This window comes from Somniosus microcephalus, unplaced genomic scaffold, assembly GCF_052327205.1.
Source record: "Somniosus microcephalus isolate GS21.2 unplaced genomic scaffold, FLI_Smic_1.0 unresolved_chr1, whole genome shotgun sequence".
Lineage (NCBI taxonomy): Eukaryota > Metazoa > Chordata > Chondrichthyes > Squaliformes > Somniosidae > Somniosus > Somniosus microcephalus.
The window spans coordinates 140332763-140351819 of record NW_028225179.1 but is presented as its reverse complement, the minus strand read 5'-3'; the positions used below and the strand labels follow the sequence as shown (position 1 = coordinate 140351819).

The 19057-nt window shown below is 48.8% G+C and overlaps 1 protein-coding gene across 6 annotated transcripts in view; it reads right to left on the bottom strand.

Moving 5' to 3' along the window:
- csnk2b (casein kinase 2, beta polypeptide) overlaps nt 1-19057 on the bottom strand; it is a 58719-nt gene that overhangs the window by 19776 nt on the left and 19886 nt on the right. For all 6 annotated transcript variants that reach the window (XM_085974995.1, XM_085974997.1, XM_085974994.1 and 3 more), the window contains 4 exons: nt 16068-16150; nt 14027-14129; nt 10760-10875; nt 6069-6144 (listed from right to left, as the gene is read on the bottom strand). In XM_085974995.1, the coding sequence (XP_085831121.1) occupies nt 6069-6144; nt 10760-10875; nt 14027-14129; nt 16068-16150 (378 nt within the window). The remainder of the gene's footprint in view (nt 1-6068; nt 6145-10759; nt 10876-14026; nt 14130-16067; nt 16151-19057) is intronic.

Below are 19057 nucleotides of genomic sequence, written 5' to 3'. Positions count from 1 at the left end.
GAATTTGCTGATCTCTATCAGGCTGCATTTTAAGCATGCAAATACTGAACGGGGGGTGGGAAGATGGGTGGCAAGCAAGGGATTCCTGCTTGCTGTCTGAGCGACACCACTCCCTTGACAAAAAACCACACCAGTGGAGGGGGGGGGGGGGGGGGGGGGGGGGCGGGGAGAAGGGGTGCATTTCAGGACGGAGAAAATTGGGCACGGCTGCGACGCCACCTTTGGTGGAAGAGTTTGCCACCACTCCCACGTGGTACTGGTGGGTGACCAGCAGTTCTGGGATTGTACCCAGAAGGCGCCACGCCGGGGGGGTAAGAGAGAGAGGAGAGAAACACAAAGATCTGCATGAATCTATGTTTCTATGAATCTGGATTCAGAGCAGGAGCAATCGATTGAGTCATTACATACAATTTTTAAACTGGTGACTCAAAATTGTTGTTTGTGACACGAAGAACATGCACATTAGACAAATGAATCGAAATGTCAACTGATCCGATAGCTAATTCAAGCGGCACATTTGGTCGAAGGAGCATCTTTGCGCATGGACGGTATTATAAGATGATTGCAAATGAGCAAGGCCAGTCAGCCCATCTTAATTCACCCACCTGGAAAGAAGCTACCTTCCCCATCCCATTTTAGCATCGGCTTGTTGCTTCAACACAATTTCTAGTTGGCCATTTCCAGCCATTGGCCGCGAATCACCCATGGCTCCAAGTTCCACGTGAAAGGCTATTTGCTGAACTTTGGTTGTAGTGTATGTAAACTGTACCACCTTAAGAGGATACCTTAAGGTGATGGACTACTTTTTGATGGCTCCTGTACATTGTAGTACCGGTGGTGACCACACCGGTATATAAACCCTGCGGAGCAAAGTGTATCCCAGTTCAGCCCTGACCCTCAATCACTAAAGACCTGTTTACTTACTTCTGTAGTCTGTGTCCTGTTATTCAGTATAACTGCAATTGAAAACACAGACTCAACAGTGGCGATGAGTCTGATCTTACCTTGCGGCAGTTTTGCATCAAAGGAAGCTTTGTCCTCAGACACTGACGTCGAAAAAGGGCATCCGCCCTCAACATCCTGCATCGCACGGGAGGCCATCGGAAACCCGGGTTGGTTTGCTGACCACGAAGTCAAGCATCAGTGAGCATCCCTTCTACGACAGCGGCGGGTAAGCCCGATCGAGCGGCACCCCGGGGGGGGGGGGGTGGGGGGGGTGGGGGGAGTCGGCCGAGTTGTCAGTGGGAGAAGGGGAGGGAAAAAGACGAAAAGGGCGGAGAACACGACCGCAGCCGGTGTCAGGGGCCGGACTGCAATCGGGCAGAGGCGCGCAGCAGCCAGAAAAGCGTTTATGGCCACAAGGACCGCAGGGGAACAAGAGCAGCAACGCAGGGGAAAATGAAGGACCGCTGGGGGGCGTGGATGGCAACAGCGCGGAATCGCCATTTTGAGTCGGCGGGGGAAGAAGACAAGCGCTGGAAAAGCCGCCAAGCGCGGGAAAAGCCGCCATTTTGAAAAAAAAATAATAATATCCAAAGGGGAAGGAGAAACTCAGCAAGGATGCCAAAAACAGGTAACATCACTGCTTTTGATAACGATGTGGAAAATTGGGCCACTTATGTGGAACGCATCGAAGTTTACTGTACAACGAATGAGGTACCGGATGATAAGAAAGCACTAACCCTATTAAACTCAATGGGTGCGAAGATGTACGGGTTATTAAGGAACCTTGTAACACCAGACAAACCGGTAGGGAAGAGTTTCGCGGATATTGTTACTATCCTGCAGGAGCATTTAAACCCCACGCCGCTGCTGATAGCGGAACAAAAGAATTCAACTTAAAGAAGAAAGCAACGCTGAATTCCTAACAGAACTGCGCAAGTTATCAAAGTACTGCCAGTTCGGAACAGGACTAGCAGACGCACTGAGAGATAAGTTTGTGTGTGGGCTCCTAAGGGAAGGAACCCAGAAGCGACTGCTAGAGGAAAAGGACCTTACGCTGGACAAAGCTTTCAGCATTGCAGCATCCCACGAGGCAGCAGCACGAGGCGCTGCAGAGATACAGCAAAGGCCATTGGAATTCAGCACCAATGAAATGGCATTGGGCACAGTAAAGTGCTATCGTTGTGGAAGGACAACGCATGACCAGAACCAGTGCTGGTTCAAAGATAAAGAATGCAGGCAATGTGGCAAACTTGGTCACATAGCGAGAGTATGCCGGTCAGGAAAGAAGACCAGCAGCAAAAAGTCACCGCAGGAGAAGTACAAAAAAGTACACAAGGTGACAGAGAACAGTTCGGATGAACAGAAGATGGATTCAGACTCCAGCAGTAAGCAACTGGGTTGTCTGAAAATACATAATATGGGTAACACAGCAGACCACCAAACTATCTGGGTCACGCTTCGGATAGCAGGAGTCCAAGTGAAGATGGAATTGGACACTGGGTCGGCATTAACGGTCATGAATAAGCAAGATTACAAAAGGTTATTCTCGCACATTCCCGAGGGATACGGAGATTGTATTGAAAACATATACGGGGCAAATAGTATACCCCAAAGGAAAGATAAAAGTAAACGTGGTCTACAATGGTAAAGAAAGTCAGAAAATGGACTTGTATGTGTCCTGTCATGATGCGTTCGTTGAGCAACAAGCCGGGGGAACCTGGGAAGGTTCGCATCTGTGGCGATTTCAAGATCACTGTTAATCCGGTTCTTCACACGGTGCAATATCCGCTTCCGCGGATTGAAGATATCTTTGCTTCGCTGTCTGGCGGGAAACACTTCACTAAGATAGACCTGGCGCAGGCGTACCTACAGATGGAAGTTGATGAAGCGTCACGTCAGTATCTCACGATCAACACGCATAAGGGCTTATATCGGTATAATAGACTGGTTTTTGGAGTGGCATCGGCTCCAGCGATTTGGCAAAGGGCCATGGAGCAGGTATTGCAGGGAATTCCAGGCACACAATGCTACCTGGATGACATCCTGATTACAGGAGATAACGATAACGATCACCTCGCGAATTTGGAGCAGGTGCTCATCAGATTGAAAGAATATGGGCTCAGAGTTAATCGCCAGAAATGCAAGTTCTTTCAAAAGCGAATCTCGTACTGCGGCCACGTCATTGACTGGGAGGGGCTCCATAAGTCACCTGACAAGATCGAAGCTGTTGTAAAAGCTCCTGCACCGGAAAATGTATCCCAGTTGAGGTCGTTCCTCGGGTTGGTTAACTATTATCATAAGTTTCTTTCAAATTTATCCACGGTGTTACACCCGCTAAACACTCTTTTGCAAATGGGAATACCATGGAAGTGGAGCAATGATTGTAAGCGGGCTTTTCAAAAGAGCAAAGCACTGATCACCTCTAAGGAAGTGTTGGCTCACTTTAACCCAACGCTGCCTATTCGCTTAGCTTGTGATGCTTCTCCATATGGTATCGGGGCAGTGCTCTCACAAGTTTCCAGATGGCTCGGAAAGGGCAGTCGCTTTCGCATCCAGATCATTGACCTCCGCTGAGCGCAACTATGCTCAGATAGATAGGGAGAGGGAGGCTCTCAGCCTCGTGTGGGGAGTTAAGAAATTTAACCATTACCTGCAAGGCCAAAAGTTTACGCTGCTGACAGATCACCAGCCGTTGGTTTCCATTTTCAACCCTAAGAAGGGTGTTCCGGTAATGACGGCGCAGAGGCTTCAGAGATGGTCCCTTTTCCTAGGGGCACATCAGTATGATATTGAATTCAAAGGTACAAAGCAACATGGTAATGCTGATGGGCTGTCGCACCTGCCACTACCTACAGCGGAAGAGGCACCGGCAGTTGACCCTGTAGAGATATTTCACTCGACCATCATCGAATGCTTACCAGTCACCAATGCGGGTATTGAGAGAGACCCGAAATGACCCGACACTGTCTCGGGTCTACGACTTGACAGTGAAGGGATGGCCAGCACATGGCGAATCACTGTTACCAGCATTCTCAGCCAGACGAAAACAGCTGTCCGTATGTCAAGGAACATTGATGTATGGAACAAGGGTGATTATTCCTCCGAAATTAAGAGAGAGAGTTCTGAAAGAATTGCACGAAGGTCATCTGGGGGGTGTCAAGATGAAAAGCCTTGCTAGGGCTTATGTGTGGTGGCCAGGTATCGACAAACAAATAGAGCATCTGACTAAAAGCTGCTCAGGGTGCCAAAAAGTTCAAAATGCACCTCCAATTGCACCGCTGCATCCGTGGGAATGGCCTTCAGCCCCATGGCAACGTGTGCATATCGACTTTGCAGGTCCATTCATGGATTCCATGTTTTTGATAGCAGTAGACGCACATTCTAAATGGCCAGAAGTGATTAAGATGTCGACCACTACCTCCGAGAAGACGATCGCAGTTCTAAGAACCATATTTGCAAGGAATGGGTTGCCGGAGCAAATATGTTCAGACAACGGACCACAGTTCGTGTCAGAAGAATTCCAGAAATTCATGAAAAAGAATGGGGTGAAACACTATACATCTGCCCCATATCATCCGGCTACAAATGGGTTGGCCGAGAGATTTGTACAAACGTTCAAAAAGGCGATAAAGGCCATGAGTGAAGACCATATTCCACTACAACACAAGGTGGACAATTTCCTGATGGCGTATCGAAACGCCACGCATTCAGTGACAAATCAAAGCCCTGCCATAATGTTCTATAACAGAAGGTTGCGGTCCCAGTTGGATTTGTTAAGACCCAATGTGCGAAGGGAAGTCGAAAACGAGCAATTCCAGCATGTAAATAACAAGGCCACTCGTAGTTTCGAAATAGGACAACCAGTGTTGGCCAGGGACTATAGGGATGATAAATGGCAACCTGGAACAATTCGTGCACGGCAAGGACCCTTGATGTACACGGTAGACGTTGGAGAGAACGGAATACGATGTCATGCTGACCAGCTTGTGGAATCGAGGACAAGGGTTGACCCCATGTCTATGGCAGAGACACCAGTTGAAGAACTTATTGAGCCTGTAGCATCTACCTCAGACTCGAACGTACCTGATGATGTTCAATCCATAGGAGATCAAGTGGATGAGTCACCCCAGCAACGAGAACCAGAGACCCCTGAAAGGCGTTATCTGGCCCGGATCAGGAGGCCTCCTCAGAGACTGAATCTTTGAACAGTTTTGTGTGTAAATTGTATATATGTTATCCATGTAATGTTTAATTTGGGGTGTACACTGTTAAGCTAAAAGGGGAGGAATTGTAGTGTATGTAAGAGGATACCTCAAGGTGATGGACTACTTTTTGATGGCTCCTGTACATTGTAGTACCGGTGGTGACCACATCGGTATATAAACCCTGCGGAGCAAAGTGTATCCCAGTTCAGCCCTGACCCTCAATCACTAAAGACCTGTTTACTTACTTCTGTAGTCTGTGTCCTGTTATTCAGTATAACTGCAATTGAAAACACAGACGCAACATTGGTCAAGTGCTTTCTGAAGCTAAAGTACACGTCACAGGGCCTTGCCACAGCCCGCTCGGGCAGTCACGTCCTCAGTCGAGGACGACGGCCGGTCTTTCGAGCCCTTATTCACAACGGTGCAGAATTTAATGCAGTTGCTCCTTTAGGTGTTCAGCCGTGGCTCGCACTCTCACCTCTGAAACAGAAGGTCGTGGGATCCAGCCCCACAACAGAGACACAAGCACAAAACCTAGGCAAACACTCCCAGCGCAGCGCTGAGGGAGTGCTGCGCTGTCGGAGGTGCCGTCTTTCGGTTGAGATGTTAAACCGAGGGGTCCCGTCTGCGCTCTCTGGTGGACGTAAAAGATCCCACGGCACTATTCAATGAAGAGCTGGGGAGCTCTCCCTGGCACCCTGGCCAATATTTATCCCACAACTCATCATTAAAGACCGATTATCGGGCCATTATCGCAATGCTGTTTGTGGGATCTTTCTGTACACAAATTGGCTGCAGAGCTTCCTACATTACAACAGTAACTATACTTCAAAAAGTACTTAATTGTCTGTAAAGCGTTCTGGGACCTCCAGAGGGCATGAAAGGCATTATATAAATGCAGGTTCTTTCTTTACTTACCAATAGGAAGCATGGGCTGGTTCTCACAGTACACTCGAGGGCAGTAGCCGAAGTCTCCCTGCTGGTATTTCTCCAGCTGAAAACAAGCACACGAGTCCCATTAGGCACAGCAAGAGGCAGGTTCTATTCACAGGAAAAGGCTGTTGAGGCTGGGGGTGAATTAAAAATGTCCAAACTGAGAGTGATAGGTTTTTGTTAGGCGAGGGTGTTAAGGGTTACAGAACCAAGGCAGGTAAATGGAGTTAAGATACAGATCGGCTATGATCTCATTGAATGGCGGAACAGGCTGGAGGGGCTGAATGGCCTCCTCCTGTTCCCATGTCCCTTCTAAAGGCACTAAAATGACACGCACACACTCTGGGCGAGCAGTGGATCAATAACCAGCTATAATTCTTCCCGCGGACGAATAGTTTCTGCACACTCATGAAGACTGGCTGAGGGTGTCCGATTGCTGCCTGAGCCCGTGGAATTGTACCCCAACACCTTCAGGAGAGGGCGGCAGTAAACAGGCAACAATAAATAAGAAGCAACGGCCGGGTCACTGGTGGCTGATCCATAATAAGAACATAAGGAATAGGAGCAGGAGCCGGTCATACGGCCCCTCAAGCCTGCTCCGCCATTCAATAAGATCATGGCTGATCTTCAACCTCAACTCCACTTCCCCACCCCATCCCCACATCCCTTGATCGCCCTAGAGTCCAAAAATCTATTGATCTCAGCAGTGAATACACTCAATGACGGAGCATCCACAGCCCTCTGGGGTAGAGAATGCCAAAGGTTCACCATCCTCAGAGTACCTTAACTCTGTCCTAAATCCATCCGTGACCTTGGTTAATGTGGACAAATCAGTCGTGTATTTACTGCTCACAAAGTGGTGTCTGCCAACAGCCATTTGCTGCCCCACGTTAAACTCCGTCCCACTGCGGGAAACAAGCAGCCAACAGCAGTGGCATTTCAACCACCACCACCCCCCCTCCTTTCACTGGGAGTATCTTTAATTAAATAAAAGTTTGAGAAATGGCTTTTATCAAAGAAGATTTACAAGGATATCACCAGAACGGAGAGCTTATACCCATCAGGAAAGGCTCAACAGGCTGGGGCACTTTTCTCTAGAAAAAAAGTGACCTGTTTGCGGTCTTTAAAATTAGGAAAGGGTTTGATAGGGTCGATGTAGAGAAGAGGTTTGCACTCGTAGAGGAAGACCAAAACTAGGGGCCATAAATATAAGATAGTCACTAATAAATCCAAAGGAAAATTAAAGACGAAATTTCTTTACCCAGAGAGTGGTGAGAATGTGGAACTCGCTACCACAGGGAATGGTTGAGGCGAATAGCACAGATGCGTTTAAGAGGAAGCCGGATAAACACATGAGGGATGGTGTTAGGGTGAGATGAAGATGGGAGTGGGCTCGTGTGGAGCATAAACACCAGCATGGACCAGTTGGGCCAAATGGCCCGTTTCTGTGCTGTAAATACCATATAATGTGCAATTCCATATATAGACATTATATTCTGGTCTGTTGTTGCCCATTGTGATTGGTGCACAGTACGCATGCAAGACTGGCTCCCCCTCATCCATGTGGTTACCAAGGATCGATCTCCGCACCTCACTTGTGGCAAAACGGACGCGTTAACAAGTACCCGTTGCGAGGTTCGGCACCCAAGGCGTTAACAGTAACACCTGAGCTCACACAAAGCGGCTCTTCGGTGAATTCCTTGCGGAAGTCGAAGCACATGATGTGGCCGGCTTGCGAGTTCAATAAAGGAAATCAAGCGGAGTATTTCCAGCGTTTTCTGTTTGCCTTTCAGATTTCCAGCATCCGCAGTATTTTGCTTTTATATATAAAGGAAATCAAGGGGGCTGGTCAAGCTGGAATTTCCTCATTTAAAGCCATGTTGACTGCTGTTTCCTAGGTGGTGGCTGCTGCACATAGAACGCTCAAGTTTACTGCTACTAATCTATTCCATTAATCAATATGAAATTGATGCAAGTGCATTGTTGTGGTTTTTATTTACTGCTTTTATTTACTGGCAATTCCCCCAGTGTCCAATGATTCACTCACTCTTGCCAGTGCCTTGTGAATCGAATCTCCTTGTTGGCACTCTCAAACACACTAGGGTTAAGCAAGATCTAACCCAGGGTACACTGCTCTTTAGCGACCTCTCAGCAGGTCTAGGACTTCTCTCTCATTTAGATCCAAGACATGGTTTTTTGACTGAGTACTCTTGGTTTGGGAGAGGGGGGTGCGTGCCAATGCTTTTTCCCCCGTTGGCAGCTGTCTCTGCCCCCAAACTCTGGAATTCCCTCCCTAAGCCTCTCCTCCTAATTGCTCCTTAAAAACCCACACCTCTGATCAAGCTTTTGGTCACCTGCCCGAATATCTCATGGGCTCGATGCGAATTTCTTGTCCGTTAACATTCCTGTGAAGTTTTATTACGTCAATGGCGCTATAGCAAACGCACACGGTTGTTTGCAAATGCTTTGAGGATGTAATTATACAAAATTACTAACTTGTACTCAAAGGCCCGCCACATCGTTAATCAATCGTCCCCTGCTTTGGAGGGGGTGGGGAGGGGCTTTACAAGCACCCAATGTTGGAGACAGCTCCACTGCCCCACGGGAGTACCATTGTGCACCCGATTGTTGCGAGGTGCTGTTCAGTTTGCACGGGGCAGGGTGCTCACGCCTAAGTGCGAGCCCTCAACACGCACCACTGCTTTGGAGACCTTTGGAGAGTTTGAGGGGAGGGGGGGTGGGGAAGGAGACACAAGAGAGGGCATAAGTGCGAGTGAGCCTCGAGAAAGACTGAGGAGCAACAGACAAGCAGTGACAATAGATTCTTTCCAAGTAAAAGCACACAAGCTACACAGGCTAGACTTCACCTGCTCACGGGTTCCTGACTTTTTGGGTGTGTAGCTATCAGTTACTGATGAAGTATTAGCTGCCCAAACTGTCGATAACCAGTCTCGCCACTTTACAAATGCTGAACGACCTACACTTGCATTTCCAGTACCTTTTTTCTCTTCTTTCAGATGTCCTGCTATTTTAACTGAATTTTGTGCCTGCCGTGGGAGTTTAGTTAATATATGAGAGGTGATCTCATTGAAACATACAAAATTCTTAGAGCTTGACAGGGTAGATGCAGGGAGGATGTTTCCCCTGGCTGGGGAGTCTAGAACCAGGGGTCAGTCTCAGAATAAGGGGTCGGCCATTTAGGACGGAAATGAGGAGGAATTTCTTCACTCAGAGGGTGGTGAATCTTTGGAATTCTCTACCCCAGAGGGCTGTGGATGCTGAATCAGAGTATATTCAAGGCCAAGATCAATAGATTTTTGGATTCGAAGGGAACCAAGGGATATGGAGATCGGGCAGGAAAGTGCAGTTGAGGTAGAAGATCAGCCATGATCTTATTGAGGCTCGAGGGGCTGTATGGCCGACTCCTGCTCCTAATTCTTATGTTCATGCCAGGACTACAGACCTAGGCAGCTGAAGGCACAGCCGTTGATGGTGGAGCGAAATCAGGAATGTAGAAGAAGCCAGAGTTTGAGGAACAGAGAGCTCAGGAAGGGGTGGGGGGAAGTGGAAAGGGTTATAGGGCGGTCAGAGAGATAGGGAGGGGCCTGGCCACAAAGGGATTTAAATGCAAAAAAAAGAGTATTTTAAAACTTGAGTCAGAACCACGAGTCAATGTAGGTCAACGAGGAGAGGCACGACGGGCCAGCAGGACTTGGCGCTGGATAGGGCAGCAGAGTTTTTGAATGAGCTCGCGTTCATGGAAGGCGGAGGATGAGTGGCCGGATGGAGAGCATTGGGATAGGCGGATCTGCAGGCGACAAGAACAGGGATGAGGATTTCAGCTGCAGATGTGTGGCGACGAAGACAGAGGTGGGCGATGTTAAGGGGTGGGCCTAAGCGGTCTTTGCGAGGGAGGTGGATAGGAGGTCAGAAGCACAGCTTGGTGTCACTGATATGAACAGGCTTGTTCAGCCGAGACAGCGGCCAGGGAGGGGGAATGGATTCGTTGACAAGGGGTTGATAAAGATGGGCACCTATAATAACGGACAATGTCACTGTCCATTTATTGACTCCACCAATGATGGCAGTGTCTCTAAACATCTCTCTCTCCCTCTTTGACTACACGACCTCCCCCCCGCCCCCCCCCCCCTCCACCAGATCTCCTAATTCCTGCTGGGCATCAATCAGCTCACCTCTGTTGCCTCTTGGAACGTTACAATAGCTTGAAGCTTCAATGCACTGAAACGACTGATGGTTCTCGATGGTTAAAGGAAACGAGGTTAGCAGAAGTTATGGAGTCCGCACATGTTCTAAAACTGTCGTGTTCTGTTTGGCCAGCCGAGGAAATTATTACAAGATGCTGGAGCCCACAATGCACCCATGCCACCACTTGCTGTAAGAGTGGCACCGCAGGGAGAGGGGAATTTTCTTCTGGCTCCTTTCCCAGTTCAAACACAACGCTTGCGTATAATGCAGCTAAACAGGCTCTAATGAAAGGTCCCACCCAAAACATTAACCCATTCTTCTCTCCGGTGCTGCGTGTTTCTAGACTTTTCATTGCGGGTCTCTAACCTTTTATGGGTTTTGATTTCCTCTTTTTGCCTCCTACATTTCAAAAGCTCCCTGACTTTCACCTGGGCGGGGGAGGGGAAAGGAAAGGCTTTTAGCCAACCTACCATCTGTGCAATCCCTCGGTTGGTGAGAATATAGCGGGCGTGGATCAGTCCGTACAGCATCTCGGCAGCCTGCTCGATCAGGTCGCTCTGGTTGGGATTGTCTTCCAGCTCCTCATCTGGTGACGGGGAACATTGAAATGTCAAGGAACTTCACACCAACACAGTGCCTCTCCACAGCGGGCAGCTCTCATCACCAGCGCATATCAGCAAAATGGTGCAGCATGCACAAAAGTTTCATATCGTGTCCACCTGACTTTAATAACTGTTTAGCCCTTGGAATCATATAATGGAGGTTAAAAAAAAACCCACGAGATCCTTAATCTGTCGGCAACAAATATACCCATCAGGAACGATTGAACAGGCTGGGGTTCTACTCTCTAAAGAGAAGGCTGAGGGCCAACCTGTTAGAGAGCTTTAAATTCTGAAAGGGTTTGATAGGGTAAATGTAGAGAAGATGTTTCCACTTGTGGGGCGACCAAAACTAGGGGCCATCAATATGAGACAGTCACTAATAATCCCAAAAGGGATTTCAAAAGAAACTTCTTTACCCAGAGGGTGGCGAGAATGTGGAACTTACTCCCACAGGAAGTAGTTGAGGTGAACAGCATAGATGCATTTAAGGGGAAGCTACCTTCTACACACGAGGGAGAAAGGAATTGAAGGATATGCTGATAGGGTTAGATAAAGAGGGGTGGGAGGAGGCTCGTGGGGAACATAAACACCAGCACAGACCTGTTGGGCCGAGTGCCCTGCAAGTTCTACGAACTGTGAGAAATGCCTCAACGGGATGGTTAAAAATTCTGTCCTTCCCAACTCGGGGTGTGTTTGGGGAGAGCATTTAGAGCTGTACACTCGGGTGAAATGAACAGGTTGATGTAAGAGCATTACAAAAGAAGTGGATTCTACACTGAAGCATACTGGTTGAAAGCGTTGCATTTTTGCTACACGGACTGCTACCAAAATGCTAAGTGAGCTGCACATCCAGGGAACAACCTCAAGATATTCCATTCACTGACTAAAAGCTCTTGTGAACTCATGGGCACGTTCGTGGGCCTGGCTGACTCTTCATTCACAAAGCACGGTTAAGGGTGCTCGATACTGCTCAATGTACAGGTTGCTATGGAAATTTCACACCCAAATGGGTCACTTTTGGGAGGTTCTCACACATCCAGGGCAGCAGCACAGGCTGCTGGAACACAGACACGTGCCTCACAGGAATTCTAGGATGGAGGCCTGGTCTCAAAAGTCTTCAGTTGTAGCTCAGTGGGCAGCACCCTCGCCTCTGAGCCGGAAGGTCACGGGGTTCGAGGCTCACTCCAGAGACATGAGCACAAAATCCAGGCCGACACTCCCAGTGCGGTACCGAGGGAGCGCTGCACTGTAGGAGGCGCCGACTTTCGGTTGAGGCATTAAAACCGAGGCCCCGCCTGACCTCTCAGGTGAACGTTAAAGATCCCAGGGCACTATTTCCCATTGGGAGCCCTGCCCAATATTTATCCCTCAAGCAACATCACTAAAAACACAACATCTGGCCATTCTCAATATTGCTGTTTATTAAGGGAGCTTGCTGTGCGCATAATGGCTGCCGCGTTTCCCACATCACAACTGTGGCTACACTTTATTAAAAAAAGTACTTTATTGGCTGTAAAGCGCTTTAGGACACCCCGAGCCACTGAAAGGCGCGGTAGAAATGCAAGCTCTTTATTTCTTTTCACTGAGTTCCTGGTCTTGAGTCACCGCGGGGAACTGCTGAGCAAAATGCCAGCTGCTGCTCCGCGTGGCGAGGGGGGGGGGGGGGGGGGGGGGATACATGATCGGCGGCTGGCGCCCTGGCACCGCTTGTTGACTGCGCAGTTTCCCCCCCACGAAGCACAGAAGGCAGGGAGATTCTGCACTAAACGAGCCCAGCGGCAACAGAGCGATGGTCTGAAATGCTGATCTCAAGTCAGCAAAGCACAGGCCAGATGGCAGTGACAGCAGCGCGACTGAGAAAGCATGTTTTAAAAAAAATTTTTAAAAACGCACACACGCAGCAGTCGACACAACGCAAGTGGGCAGGCACTGGAACCAGGGAAAAAGTTACCCGTGGTTAAATGGCTGATGAGCACGCCAGCTTTTCACCTCTGGGACACGGGTTCAAATCCACGCCCAGACTGGGGAGATGAATATTCCTTCTGTGTGCCTGCCAGCTGCATGGGTCCAAAGGAAATTTGGTCAGACAGTTCAAAACCAATTCCAAATGGGCACAGGCCCACAGCACAATGCTGCACTTAGTTCTGCTCTAAGTTGGCAATCTCAGGCAGAGAGGCGGCAGGATGGCCGCCGTGGGGAAATGGAAAATGTTACACTGGTACAAGCAGGGGCTCGTCGGCGTTTGGAGCGGAGGCACATTGCTGGCAGTTGCACCACCTTCTGGTACAAATAGTGTACTGCAGGGTTTCCCCCCTTCTCTCCCAAACTTCCCACCTTGATAGAGGACCTTTGTAAACAGTCCTTGGAAGACCGTGGACAGCACAGGGCATGGGACGCGGCCACCTGCTCCACAAGTGGAAGATGAGGGAACGAGCCGAAGTGCGACAGTGGCCATGAGTCCCAGACCATGGAACAGATTACATCAACCTGCCCGGGAAGCCCTTCATTTCTCCACTCGGCATCTCAGCAGCAACGTTCCCTGTAAGCTACGCAGCTCACTGCCGGTCCCGTGCAGCCCGGGTCCGGCTTTTTGCAATGTTAAAAGTTATCGCATGCGCGAAACTGTTGTGGGTTGCGCACTGGAGAAAAAAATAATTATGGGGAATATTGCTCAGGCCATCGAATGGATAGCCAAACTAGACATCCCATTATAAGCTTTCCCCCTCATACGAAACAAGTGCACTGTACTGGACCTTGGGGAGTGCTTGTTGCTGAGATTAGGGAAACGAAGTGTATGCTATTCCCCAGCATTTCTGCAAGAGATGGTTGGTTTGCCTTCTACACTTAGTCAACAATGTGCCTTAGTCCCAACTCTACAGATGCCGAGGAAGTTCTGAGCAGCATTCCGTTGTTGCCTTTCAGCGGCCGGGGAGGGGGAGAGGGGAGATGGATCCGCACTGAACCCCAGCTCCAACAATATCCCGCAGCCTAGAGACACCTGGAGTAGCAGCGACAGGCGTCTGCTGAGGGGGGGCCACAGGGACAGGGCAGGCGGGCTGCGGACGACCATGGGCACTGTTCCAAACACCACAGGCCCAATGTCAAGACATTATTAGCGCCAGCTTTACAACCTACCAGGCTCAAGGTCAAGAATCATGTCCAATGCTTGACGATAATGAGGCACCTGCTCATTCAGTCCAGTCAGATTGAACTTGTCCTGAATATAATCTTCATCAACCTGGATTAGAGAAAGAGAGGGGTAACAGACACAGCATTGGGAGGGTGGGGGGAGGAATGGAAACAGCTACCCACAGCTACTAAATATACCACCCCACACCCACTAAATATTCAACCCCACCAAATATAATCAACCTATATATTGGTGAAACACAAAAATAAGATGAGACGTAGTTTTTTTTTTGGGGGGGGGGGGGTGGTGGTGAAACAGCCACCTACAGCTGTGCAATTCTCTACCCCAGAGGGCTGTGGATGCTCAGCCATTGAGTATATTCAAGACTGAAATCAATAGATTTTTGGACACTAAAGGATCGGGCAGGAAAGTGGAGTTGAGGCAGAAGATCAGCCATGATCTTATTTGAATGGTGGAGCAGGCTCGCAGGGGCCGAATGGCCGGCTTCCAATTCTTATCTTAACCATAAGCTGCATTAGGCAAAACAAGCGCACTCTGACTCGCCCCTCTGCCACCACGAGATTCACACTGGCCAATGATTAAACCCACTCGGGGCTCTCCAACAGCGAGCCTAAGCTTTGGGCATTCAAACTGGCGAGGACAGCTCAAGGGGGAAGCTTGGCTTGGAAAAGAGGGAAAGTAAGTTCAAGGTGCCCCAAGTGAAGCTTAAGATTATGAAAAGGATTAATGCTGATCTGGGAAAATTGTACTCGTCGTCCTGCATAGATTGGAAGTTTCTATTTGTTGGACAGATTAAGCAGCCCTTGCTTTTGTAGGGAACTTCCTGCAGCAAATCAGAACAAAAAAATACAAATCTGTTTTAAGCGTCGGTTTTGGAACATAGGGACAGGAGGAGGCCATTCAGTCCCTCGAGCCTGTTCCGTCTGATCTGTATCTAAACTCCATCCACCTGCCTTGGTTCCTTAACCCTTAATACAAAAATCTACCAATCTCAGTTTGGAAAATTTCAATTGACCCTCAGCCTCAACAGCTTTTTTGGGGGGGGGGGGGGGGGGTGCCGGGGAAAGAGTGTTCCAGATTTCTACCACTCTGTGTGAAGAAGTGTTTCCTGACACCACCCCCAACGGCTGAGCTCTAATTTGAAGGTTATGCCTCTTTTGTTCTGGACTCCTCCTCTCCCCACACCAGAGGAAATATAGTTTCTCTCGATCTACCCTACTAAATCCATTAATCGTCATAAACACCTCAATTGGATCACCCCTTAATCTCCTCTCCTCAAGGGAATACAAAAGGGAACAGGACAATGCATACCTGAGAAATTAGGAAGTGCCATCAGCTCAAAGGGAATGCCAAGCATGCATAGTTCCAAAATAGCACTTTTGCATGCAAAAGGTTTGTCTCATTCGGATGAGAATTCACCAGAAAAATTCGACGTTCTCAGTGTCTGCTTGTGAAAAGCTTCCCAGCTACTCCCTCGGAATTCAGTGGGTATGGTATTGTAGTGGTTCCGATACTGGACTAAGTGACGCAGAGCCTTAGAGGGTGCAGACCTGGGAGGTGCCTAACTGGTTGAAAAGATAGGAGACACAATCGTAGCAAATGGCTAACATAGGCAGCACAGGCGAGTGAAGTTACACAACAGAGGTTGCGAGGTCAAATCCCACCTTGCAAAGATGGCAAACTGGATTTAACAAGTCCGGTCGTTTGTGGCTGACTGTTAAACCAGGGGCCTTCTTGGCTCAGTGCCACACCACGATAACAGTTGCCATTAGCACAACGCATTTAACAACTGGTGTACTGGAAGGTCGGGTTACATTTAGAACATTTACAAATTCCCCCTAACTTTCCAATGCAGATCTGTATACTGAAGTGGCCACCCGAACACTAAGCGGGGCGACGAGCTTGCGCCCCCACGAGGAAGAGTGTAAAAGCCCGTGGCGCCCTGCCCTTGGGCAGCGGGTTACCGCACCAGGTGGACACGAAGCCAGCCGAGCGGCAGCGCGGTCTTCGTTGGGGAAAACTCACCTCGCAGAAGAACTCGTTGCCACGCAGTCCACAGAACCAGGAGATCCACGACACTTCCTCCGAGCTGCTCATCTTCGTATCCTCTGAAAGCAGGGACAGAAGGAGACAAGAGTGAGTAACCAGGAAGGCCAAGGCCCCTCGTAGCCCCCACTGCTTACACGGTCTGGCCTGTACTCCACTCAACTAAACAGCAGTGCCTGGAGATGCTATTCATCCTCCGACTGTACTCCTTGGCCTCAACTGCACCCCCTTCATTATTCTTACCTCTCCTGCTGGCCACCAGGCGCTCTCCTGTCCTCGAATGGCCATTCTTTGCATGTCAGCCGACACATTGAATCGGTATATTCTCCCATGAAGGGCATCACAACCGAGTCCAATCCTGCCCTCATCCTCTCATACATTATCCCTCTGAAGGGAGGGGGGGGAGGGGGGAGAGAGTTGTCAGTTATCCCCGGTGTCCTGGCCCATATTTGTCGCTTAAATCAACATCACTAAAACAGATGATCTGGTCATTATCACATTGCTGTTTGTGGGAGCTTGCTGTGCACAAATTGGCTGCTGCATTTTCCTACATTACAACAGTGACTACACTCCAAAAAAATGCTTCATTGGCTGTAAAGCGCTTCGGGACATCTGGTGGTTGTGAAAGGTGCTATATAAATGCAAGTCCTTCAAGTCTTATTTCCGTCCTAATCTGTGTTGAAGTTATAAACGGGGCCAACAGGCGAGTTGTGGGCAGCGCCGCTGATCATCACTGAACAGGCTGATCACAGAAGGAGTTCTGCACAAACCCACTTGTTGCCAGGCAGCCCCTGACCAGTAGTTCCCTAACGACAGAGACAAGGTACACACACGCCACACTGCGCTTCCCCTTTAAAGCTGCTGCAATTAAAATCTGCCAATTCCTTTGGTGCCCCGTCACCATTCATTGACGTGCTTGACAATAGAAGTCTCCACTTGTCACTGACAGATTAAAGATTTAAAAATCCAAATTCCATGATTTCAATGCCTAACCACCTCCATCGTCCTCCAGCAGAGTTTAAGGACAAGTCAAAGCAGCAATCAACAAGAAATGTCATGCTGGCATCTTCCAATGGACAATGTCAATGAGTGCAGTGCGCTGTCTCTTCAGCTATACTGTTATCAATAGACAGCAGGAAAACAGCACTTAAGAACATGGGGACAGGAGATAACCACAGCCCCTCGAGCCTGTTCCGCCATTCAATGAGATTATGGCTGACCTGCATCTTAACTCCATCTACCCGCCTTGGTTCCATAACCCTTAATACCCTTGCCTAACAAGTCTTTCGATCTCGGTTTTGAAATTTTCAATTGACTCCCAGCCTCGACAGCTTTTTGAGCGAGTGTTCCAGATTTCCACTAGCCTTTGTGTGAAGGAGGGCTTCCTGACATCACTCCTGAACTCTAATTTCAAGGGTATGCCCCTTTGTTCTGGACCCCACACACCACCAGAGGAAACAGTTCCTCTCCATCTACCCTATCAAATCCTTTAATCATCTTAAACACTTTGATTAGATCACACCATAATTGTCTACGTTCAAGGGAAATCAAGCCTAGTCTCTGCAAACGGTCCTCATAATTTAACCCTTTTAGCTCCGGTACCATTCTGGTGGTAACCCAACACACTTCAATGTACGAAATGCTTAATTCTTCATCTCAGATGGCTTCCATCGCCAGCGAGAAACCTGAACGTTAACACAGCTTGAAACGCGCTCTTTTCAGACACGACTCGGGTTTGTGACTACGGGGCTCATTCACACTCCCACTGACAATTTCACGTGCGCCAATCCAAGTCTGCCGAAACCGTAACCACGGCCCTCACGGTTGACGCTTGCAAGAAGATTGTGTTACCGGATCCCAAAGCCGCCAGCTGACTTGACGTTTATACGGCTGGCACGAAAGGACCGTGTGGTGGCAGCATCTGCCCCTAGTGGGCACTTCGTTCTAAACAACAAGCACCACCGACCGCCAGGGTTAATTTACTACACCGCTTTCAATTTTGGGGGCGATGAGCAGTGTCTGGCACCATTCCCGTTGTCTGGACACAAACCCTTAAAAAAAAACTCACTGCTACATCCCGAGCTACTTCTTGGTGATGGGGGGGGGAAATTGGCTTTTAGCAAAGCAGCCAGTTTTATTTCAAGAGATGTTAAAAACCAATTTGTCTTTAGAGAAGCTCGCTTTAATCGAGCGCTCCTGACAATCCGCAGGTTGTGCAGTTTGAAGCAGTACAGGAAAATAAATAGCATTAAAAGTGGCATTCCGACATAGAAAGGGAGGGGGGGGGGGGGGCGGCGGAAAGAGAAAGAGACACAAATGGAGAGGGACAAATGGAAGAGAAATGAGAGAAAGAGAAATGAGAGACAAATGAAAGAGAGAGACAAATGAAACCAGTCACAACGTATTGCCAATGGCCATTCCATCCCATCATGAAGGGATACGGAGCTTCCTGCAGCACAGACTTCCCCTGAAGCCTCACTCCAGTGGTCCTTCATGTGTACACCTCAGCAGGTGGTAGGAGCGGCAGGATACTGGAGCAGGCAGCATCAGAGCCAAGCCATTCGGGCACTGGCTTGTAGGGAGACTAGAATGAAATCCCAGCTACCAGCGATTGACTAACCTAGCCAAGACCCGTCTAGAAAGACGGCACTCCCGACCAGATACCCCGCCACAGACTCGCCACCATTCCTTTTAAACAGATTCACTAAATACGACGGGAATTGCAGCCAAATTACGCCAGAACAGGACAAGATTGAGACTAGAGCGGATCGGGATAGGCTCTTCACTAATGGGATGATGCTAGGAACTAGAAAGTATATTAGAGACAACCTCCTCACTGAGGATATGGATCTAGTGTGTGTGTGCGCGTGTATATATAGAGAGCGAGCGCAAGAACGAGAAATATATATAGTTTCGCTTTTTTTTTTTATAAATATAATCGCTGTAATATTTTCTTACAACTCTCCCAG